At 34.9% G+C, this 10,064-nt stretch overlaps 1 protein-coding gene across 1 annotated transcript; it reads left to right on the top strand.

Annotated features, from left to right (window-relative positions):
* Positions 1 to 5,766: 5,766 nt before the first annotated feature.
* CTAM01_16078 (uncharacterized protein) lies at positions 5,767 to 9,443 on the top strand (the record flags this gene model as incomplete). The annotated part of the gene is made up of 3 exons (XM_060532071.1): positions 5,767 to 6,191; positions 6,243 to 7,003; positions 7,054 to 9,443. 3 exons carry the CDS (start codon positions 5,767 to 5,769, stop codon positions 9,441 to 9,443), a joined length of 3,576 nt encoding a protein of 1,191 aa, XP_060373343.1.
* Between the last annotated feature and the right edge of the window lie 621 nt (positions 9,444 to 10,064).

A 10,064-nucleotide genomic window follows, 5' to 3' on the forward strand; every position in this document is an offset into this window, starting at 1 on the left:
TCCTCGAGAGCCTGACGAAGCTGATCTTCGGTATATTGAGGCATTATATATAGAAGAAGACATGTGCAAAAGATGAGCCCATTTGGACGCGAATTGAAAATGTTGTGATAAAAGGAGGTTGGGGGTGGGCATTGGGTTGTGGTGGATTTTCGCGTTTTTGTGGGTGCCAGAAACAGGGGGGTGCCAGGAAGTGGGTATGTTGACTTACTCTAAATATATTTTTTATTTATATATTATTTTAACGGGCCCCGTGTTACGACTTAATATATATAATTAAAACTAGGGCCCGCCCCGCAGGCTTATAACGGCTATAATATACTATATATATAAAAGTATAAGAATATAAAGTAACTCTTATAAGATAAAAAAACTATAAAATAAGTTATATAATAATAAGAAATAAGAAGGTCCGTATACTAAGGATATAAACCCCGTTTTTTTAAAATACAGAGCCCATATATTTAGGATACGGGGCTTATTAAAATAATATATAAATAAAGGATATATTTAAAAACGAGATTTATATATAATATAAACTTAAATTAAGCCTAAAAATATACTTCTATAGCTTTTTTAATAATTAACTTAGTATTAAATTTTATAATTATTTTTAGCTATTTTTATTAAGAACCCTTTTTAGTAAAACTATAATTAATTACTAAAGCCTTATTTATTTTATAATCTATAAATATAGCTTTAGGAAAGCTATTTACGACTATAATACTATTTACTTAGTACTCGTAGCCTGAACTTCTATTAATATACTTATTATAACTAGCTAGCTGTAATATTATTATACTTTTAAAATAAGTATATTACGTAGAGGTACTAAAGAATTAAGTATTAATTTTTAAACTTTTTAAAGAGCGTAGTCCAGGCTTTTTTTTTAAAAATATACTTAGTCTTAATTAAAATAATAAGCTTTTATATTATAAAGACCTTATAATACGTATATAAGGGGGCTTATTAATAAGTATATTAATTTAGGCCTTATTTTTATTATTTAGTATAGCTATTGTTTATATTAATAACTAATATCTTTTATTATTAAACTTATTATTATTATTATTATTATTATTATAATCCTTAACTTATTTTTATTTAGCCATAAGTATAATATTAAAGTTAATATAATAAGTATAAAATTATTACTAAACGTCCGAGAACTATTCGTTTAGTATAGCTTTTATTTACTTATTATAATTTATAATAATAATAATAGCGTAATAGACTAAGTATTAGTTTATAAGTTAGTAAATACTTATTAAGAGAAACTAAAAACCCTTTAATTTTTATTATTAAGAAAGCTAAACGTAGTGTTATAAATAAATCTAAGGTAGGTCTACTTAGTAGCTTAGAAAAGAGAGAGCTTAAAGTAATTAGTATTATAAGTATTATTAAAGTTAATTATTTTAAGGAGTTATTTTTATATAGTAGTTTTTTTTCTAGCTTTATAAGTATAAAAGATCGACCTTAACGGGATTACGTTTTTAAAGGAAATTATACAATATAATATACTTTTTAACTATATAATATATATAATAATTTTTTTCCGGTTTTATAAGTATAAAAAATTGACCTTAACGGGATTACGTTTTTAAGATAATTATATAATATAGTATACTTTTTAACTATATAATACGCATAATATACCCTAAGTATGCGCTTAACGTAATATAGTAATTTTAATATAAAAACTACTATATAATTTAAGATAAGTAAGCTGCCCTCTTTAGCTATTTATTAATAATAAGCTAAGTAATATACTTATATAGTAGCGCTAGTTAAAAAGGTTAATAATAGAAGTCGGCTGTAATAGTTAGCTATAATAATTAGCTATAATAATAGCCTTTTTTAACTATAGAAGTTCTGAATTTTAATAATAACGTAGAGGTTTTTAAAAAAAGGGCTAAATAAGCTAATATTATACTAAAGCTCGTAAAGATTCTTTTTATCCTTATCGCTTTTAATATTACCTAAAACTACTCTTTATTTAAACTAAATAAATTTATTAAATAAATTTATTAAATAAACTTATTAATATATAAATTATTATTTAAATAACTAATTAAATATTTAATTAAGAAATTAGCTAATTAAAATACTATTTTAATAAAAACCTATTTTAAAAATGCCTATTAATAAGTCTACCCCTCTTAGGCTAAGTACCCTCTTTAACTAGTTTAATATTATAACTATTATAACTAACGTAAGCATATTTAAGGATTAGTAAAATATTTTTTAATAATATAGAATTTAGCTAGATAATAATACGAACGTTATAAATAACTAGGTTAATATAAATATTAAGATTTAATATATTAATATTAGTTTAAAAATTATATTTTATAAAGCTAAAAATCCTTTTAATATAGGTTATATTATAAATATAAAAGAATATATAAGGGGCCCCCTAACTTTTTATAAAAAAAAGTATATAATATAAGATCTAGTTACTTATATAAGCTAGTATTAAGAGATTTTATATATATTAAAATAGGTATAGCTCGCCCTTTAAATAACTAAGGAAAAGTTAAGAGTTTTAATTAGTAATTAAGTATAGAACGTAATATACTTAGTTTTTTTTAATACGTAATATATAGTACGGCCCCGGCGGATGACTTTATTAGGGGGTTTAAAGCTATTATATTATATATAGTAGTTTTTTTTTAGTTTTATAAGTATAAAAGATCGACCTTAACGGGATTACGCTTTTAAAAGAAATTATATAATATAATATACTTTTTAATTATATAATATATATAATATACCCTAAGTACGCGCTTAACGTAATATAATAATTTTAATACAAAAACTGCTATATAATTTAAGATAAGTAAGCTACCCTACGGCGGCACTAGCTAAAAAGGTTAATAGTAGAGGTTGGCTATAATAATTAGCCGTAATAATTAGCTATAATAGTTAGAGGCAGCCCTTAACTATAAAGGTTCTAAACTTTAATAATAATATAGAGGTTTTTAAAAAAAGGGCTAAATAAGCTAATATTTACTGCTCTTTTACTATACTAGAGCTTATAAAAATTCTTTTTATCTTTATCGCTTTTAATATTACCCAAAGCTACTCTCTATTTAAACTAAATAAATTTACTAAATAAATTTACTAAATAAACTTATTAATATATAAACTACTACTTAGATAGCTAGTTAGATAATTAGTTAAGAGGTTAGCTAGTTAAAATACTACCTCGACAAGAACCTACTCTCCTAGTATATAGTTAGTAATTAATAAGCTAGAACTCTCTAAAAATGCCTATTAATAAGTCTACTCCTCTTAGGCTAGGCGCCCTCTTTAGCTAGCTTAACGCTATAACTATCGTAACTAACGTAAGTACGCTTAAGGATTAGCGAAGTACTTTTTAATAATACGGAATTTAGTTAAGTAATAATATAAATATTATAAATAGCCGGGCCGGTACGGATATTAAAATCTAATATATTAATATTAGTTTAAAAATTATATTTTATAAAGTTAAAAATCCTTTTAATACGGGCTATATTATAAATATAAGGGAATATATAAAGGGCCCCTTAACCCTTAATAAAAAGGAGTATATAATATAAGATTTAATTACTTATATAAGCTAGTATTAAGAAGTCTTATATATGTTAAAATAGGTATAGCTTACCCTCTAGATAGCTAGAACTTAGAGAACTATGGGAGAAGGTTAGGAGCTTTAATTAGTAGTTAGGTATAGAGCGTAATATACTTAGTTTTCCCTAATACGTAATATATAGTACGGCCCCGGCGGATTACTCTATCGGGGGGCTATTATATTATATAAACTAAGTACTAAGTATAGTAATAGCTATATTAATATACTTCTTTTTAATTTTTAAGTTGATAATATTTAATTCGTATTTTTTAAAACGATCGTATTATAGTCCGGGGTTTTTTAATATAATACTTATAGGATTAAACTTTTAGCCCTTAAAGTATCCTTATAGGTCGACGAGTTAGCGTCTTAGTATTCTAAATATTTTTAAAATAGATAGTTTAATAGTAATAATAATAATAATAGTATAATAATAATAAAAAATAATAAGAGAAGTAGTATTTTTTTAATTTTAATAAAAGAAATAAGATAATAAATATATATATATATATAAGTCGAAGTTAAAAGTATTAAGATAAATATCGTAAGGTTAATACTATTCTTAATAATAGTAACGAGGGTATTTTTAATACTATTATTATAAGTTATTATTACTTAGAGAGCGGTAAACTTAGCTAAGTAGGCGGCTTATAAAGCAGTAGCGTCGGGCGCTTAATATTACTATTAATTAATCCGTAGTTAGGTTATAAACTTTATAAAAAAGAAAGTTAAAAAGGAGGAAAGATAAAGAATTTAAAAAATAGTTTATTAAAATAGTAAGAGTATTTACTAATATTATATATTAATACCGTATTATTAATACTAAAAACCGCCCGAGTAGTTAGTAAAAGTAGAATATAAAAACAAATAGTCCTTTTAATAAAGATCCGTTATAAAAATATTATAAGTATTTAACGAGGCCTATAATAAAAATATAATTAAAAATATAATTAATAATTAAATTAATAATTAAATTAGTAATATAATTAATACAAATATAAGTAATAATAAGCCGTAATAAGTAACTAAGTTAATTACTAAGCTATTAGCCTAAATAATGACTAAAAATAAATAGAAATAAGTCGAAGTAAGTAGTTAAATAGAAATAAAAAATAAAAAATAATTACTTAATTACTTTTTATATATAGTATAATTAATTATATAATTAAATATAATTAACCCCCTAGAAGAGTTTAGTACGGGTAGCTAGTAGAGTTAGTACGGGCTAACGTAAGTCCGGAGTACTTGAGTTTCTATAGTACCTATTTCTATTACTTTTTTACATACTACTTTACTATTAACTTTTACCTCGACTACGTACGTATATAATATTTTAAAAAATACTATACTAAGAATTTAGAAGTATAATTTTTATTTCTTATTATGATTTTATATATAATTATTAGTAAAGTGACTTTGCAGGGGCTATTACTGGTTTTAGTAAAGTATATAGAAAAGTACTGCGCTAACGTATGGGATCCCTGGGGAGGTGTACAGTAGAGTAGGGACGTAAAGTTTGAGTGTGGTGGTGTGGGCTGAGTTGTTGTGGAGAGCTAGGTTCGGATGAAGAAGCCTGATTGGGCCCTGAAAGCATGCCACAGGATGCTGTTATATTATGTGACAAACTACTCAATACCGACAGATACTTTGAAATTGTTATGATCTGTCTACCTTCATGCTTTCCATCAATTACCATCCAAAATGTCGGCGATCTCATGATTCAGCAGCTGGAATGCTCAAGAGAGCGCATATGCTGAAGTAAATCCCATGCCTTCTCGCAGTCTAAGACTGTTTGACTCGTTCTTATGCTGAGGAATCAATTTCCAAACTTGGAAGGCGTGCCGGCTGTAATGTGTACCTTTGGGAATAAGCGCCCTTTGGCTTGAGTGCTGGTCGCTGGCATCCATCACAGCCTGCTTCTCGGCGCAGAGCTAAGCCTGCCACAACAGCTTCATTGGTGGAGCGTAGCTCGCCTGAGGGGTCTTTTCGGTCGTACCGCATATACTGGTCCCGCCCGATGAGGCAAGACCTCCGTCTTGCCTTGCGGCCTGATTGTCCCGCAGTTGCTTTTATGTTGGGACTAGAGACATCATACCGTCTTCTTCTCCTCTCCTGACTCAACAGTCGTCAAAACACCACGACAAGCCAGCCGGATGGATCCCGTATCAGCCATTGGTTTGGCAACCTCGGTATTGACTTTCATTGAGTTCGGTACGAAAGTCGTCAACGGTACGAAGCAGATATATGATGCAACATCAGGTGTCAAACGGGACAACGCCACTATCGAAACCATCGTCGATGACTTGCAGAAACTCTCCACGAAGCTGTCTGGCCCAGACCCGAAACATAGGACAGAAAGCGACAAAGACTTGTGTGAATTGGCTGCTGAATGCAAGAGACTGGCCGAGGACTTAAAACATCTGCTCTACCGAATCAAGCCGAAGGTCAAAGGTTCTAAATGGCATTCCTTCGTCTCGGCCCTCAAGAATGAGAGGTTTTCCGGCGAGAAAGAAGAACTTAGAGTGAGACTTGAAGCATGTCGCGGACAATTGCACTTCAAGCTCAATTACGTCACGAGGTGAGTAGCAATAGACCTCTACCAGGTGTCTATTTACTAATGGAAATATAGTCGGGACACCCAAGACAAGCTAAAGGACGTTATAGAGTTGTCGACGAGCAGTAACACCCGCCTTGGGGAGCTTCAGGCGTCCATTGAACAGCTTAGAAGTAGCATCCAAGCTTCTGGACTTGATGAAGCAACTAAGGGCGGCCTACAAAAGCTACTCGATATACCGGAGGAAAAGCTTGATTCCGTGGCCCAGGAGCGGGTGCTCAATGCCTTGAAATTTGACCAAATGAACCATAGGTTCAACCAAGTCTCCGAGGCACATGCCAAGACCTTCAAATGGTTATTCTCTAGAGAAGAAAATGAAGAGGACTTCTATGAAGCGGAAGAGAGTAAGGGAGAAGATTTCGAGAAGGCCGAGCAGGAGGCAGAATTCACCGAAGATAAACAACGTGGAAAAGACTTTTGCGAAGAGGTAGAACCTAAGGATGAACCTTCTGAAGGCAGAGAGAGTAGAGAAGAGTTCTACGGAGAGAAACGATCCAAGGAGTTATCCGAAGAGGAAGAACGTGAAGAAGACATCTACGAAGAGAGAAAACGTCAAGAGGAATCCGAAGCTGAAATGAAGTGCCATGAAAAAGAACTCGCTAGAGAGAAACAACACGAAAAGGAGAGGCGAGAGACCAGGAGAAGATTTTTAGACTGGCTTTCTTCCGGAAGTGGAGTGTTTCACTTTTCTGCCAAGCTTGGTGCAGGGAAGTCAACCCTGATGAAGCTCATCATTGGCAATCCGCATGTCCAAGATAGGTTACAGCAATGGGCTGGTAAGTTTTGCCTTCTATCGCCAAATCTTTGCTCTCTAACACACATAAAGGTGACTCACGGAAGCTTGTTCTCGCTACGCACTTCTTCTGGAAGCCTGGCATGTCTTACCTTCAGAAATCGTTCGAAGGCATGTGCCGAGCCTTACTGTATGGTGTACTTAATGGTCGACCCGAGTTGACACGCCTACTCTTCCCATCTCACTGGAAGACCGCATGGTCCACCCCTTGGCAAGTAAGCAAAGAGCTTGTGATTCATGATACAGAAGCTCGAAAAGCACTCGAATTCCTAGTTGAGCATAGTAAGGTGGATGGAACTTTCCGCTTTTGCTTCTTCATCGACGGCCTGGATGAACTAGAGGAGTCCACGGACGTCCAGCACCGTCATTTAGCGAGGACATTGAAGGAATGGTCAACACGCAGCTCCGCAAACATCAAATTCTGTGTCTCGAGTCGAGAATACAATGTCTTTCTCAATCATTTCCAGCAAGAGCAAAGGATCCGGTTGCACGACTTGACGAAAAAAGACATGGAAAGATACGTGGAAGATGAATTAACCAGGGGCATACGAGATTACGGCACCTCTGAATCCGATGTCGATTCTGTTGTCAAGCATCTTGTCGACTCTATCGTTTGGAGGGCTCAGGGGATATTCCTCTGGGTTAAATTGGTTGTCAACGACCTGTGTAACCAAATGGAGAATGGATCCCGACCAGAAGACTTGCACCATGAGGTCGATAAACTCCCTGAAGATATAGACCGTCTCTTCCGTCATTTCATGACCTCTATCAGCCATGGCGAGAGTCAGAAAGCGTACCAGACGCTAGATATTATTGTCAGTGCTCAGAAATGGTCTATTTGGGTTACCCTTTTAAGCTGGAATTTCCTCGAGGTAAAGAAGAAAGATCAACCGGCTCTATCATTTGAGTCTTGGGTATCAAGGCCTAGGAACAACTTTGAAGACGTGGAAGTTTCGAAAAAAAGGTTGAACAACTGTCTCAGAGGCCTAGTCGAAGTTACGTTCGAAGGCAACGAGGAGGACGAGCACCTGACGAATTGGTACTATCTTGAGGTAGCCCATCGCTCCGTTGCAGAATTCGTTGCTCAAGAGAAGGAAACTGGAAACAATTGTCATAACCTGGACGAACTTGACACCTTGGACGCCCTATCTTATATTACTGTCTTTTCCTGGCGATACCAAGCTGACTATATTGAGGATACGTTACATTGGTACTGTCCCCAGATCAGTAACCTTCTGTTCATGAGAGTAGAATGCTTCTCGGACACTTCAAACTTCGACTTTTTTGAGGGCGTTGCGTCTATGATTGAGAATCATGATCCAATATCTGAGCGCCTCAATACAACTTGCGAAAGAGTGGAAATTGAGTCCCAGATCCAAGCGGGATATATGAGTTGTGAGTGTGGTGGCACATACTTCTCTACGGGACGGAGACACAAGAAGCTCAAGATTGATAATGACGGGTTAGTACTTGAGCTTCCTAGCCTCCGACACATGCTCCTTCAGGGAGGCTACGACACGTATGAAATTTCCAAACTGCAGACGACGCAAGGTATTGCACAAAGCCCCGGACACGTTTCATTACTTGCGAGCTGCATTTTCACCCACATAATGAATTTAGTTGACGTTGAGAGACACTACTATGATTCACCAGACTCCGAGTTTGGCGTGGCTGTGATCGGTAGCTTACTCGACCAAGGCCATTTGTCTCCAGATTTCGAAATGCATACCTGGTTCTGGCCACTAGAAGAACCGGAAATCCTCGCTGACTGGCGTCCGACTCTCCTGGAAGTCACATGCCTGGCTGCGTCTATCCTTGCCGGCGGCGACCTCATTACTTCGATTCAAGGCATTCTTGAGCGTCTACTTCGACACAGAGGGAATCCATGTTTCACGATAGAAGCAAACATTGAGGATGATGGAAAATATACAGTGTCCCTGGAGCGTCCTGGAATCGGCAAGCGTCGCCTTCTTCTCCCTGAACTAAGGGGTAGTAAAGATGAGCCACCCCGAATATGGTACGAGACAACAATGCTTGGAACTTGGCAACCGAGACAGATCATCCAACTGTCCAGTTTCAAAAACAAAGAAACTTTGCTGCAGCTCTTGGATGATCAACTCGGGGCTGAGCATATAGAGGCCGAAGATGCCATGTCGCTTTTTCAAGATGATCTGGAACCACAGCAGGATGCAGCGGACAATTGTTTAGGAGCAAAGGATCTGCAACATGACGAGAGTTTTCCAAGAATTGAGGATTCATTGGTCGGAGAGCTATGTGAGGTTGAACAACTCGTTGAAGCTGGGGAGTCACAGTTGTCAAAAACTGCTCCACGAGGCGAATTCATTTCGCATCCGATATTTTGGGCAGTCATAGGTTTGTTGACCCCGGATAGGCGCACCGTCGAATTGATAGAACGATGCTAATGTTTCATGCAGGGATAAGTTTGCAGATATGGCTCGCAGTATAGATGCTGTAAGGGGCTAGCCCCTAGGCTTGTTCAACGTAGAGGTGCCGTCAATTGACTATTCTAAGCTGAAGAAGGAAGAAAGGACTTTACAAGAGTGGGCGCCTAACAGCGGTGAAGTAGATCGGGTTAGGAGGGGTGCCGCGGCAGAGTAGTGGGTCCAACGGAGCCGGATCTTGGTAACTACTCCGGCAAAGCCGGAGGTCTCAATCCGGGCTCTAGCCCGTGACAGATACATGCCTATTAAGTAGTTTAAAGTTTCAGGGCCATTATCAGCCAGCGCATACTTGCCACATAATGAGATATGAAATACTTATACCGCAATGGCTTATTCGACAATATATAATTTATTAACTTAACTATCGCAGAGGAGATTTAGCATTTTGGATAGAGCTCTAATAAAATAAGTAACCTCTCCTCTTTTTTATTATTCTTAGTATGTTATGTTAGTATAGTATACTAAGCTATATATAATTCCTTAATACTATTTTAAATAGCCCCCTCCCTTTAGCTATAGCTAAAAACGAGGAAATCGCTAAGTATATAGCGCTAGCTATACTTATATTAAAATGCTAAACCT

This window comes from Colletotrichum tamarilloi (genome assembly GCF_030869305.1).
Source record: "Colletotrichum tamarilloi strain Tom-12 chromosome Unknown Scaffold_195.1, whole genome shotgun sequence".
In the NCBI taxonomy this organism is placed as follows: domain Eukaryota; kingdom Fungi; phylum Ascomycota; class Sordariomycetes; order Glomerellales; family Glomerellaceae; genus Colletotrichum; species Colletotrichum tamarilloi.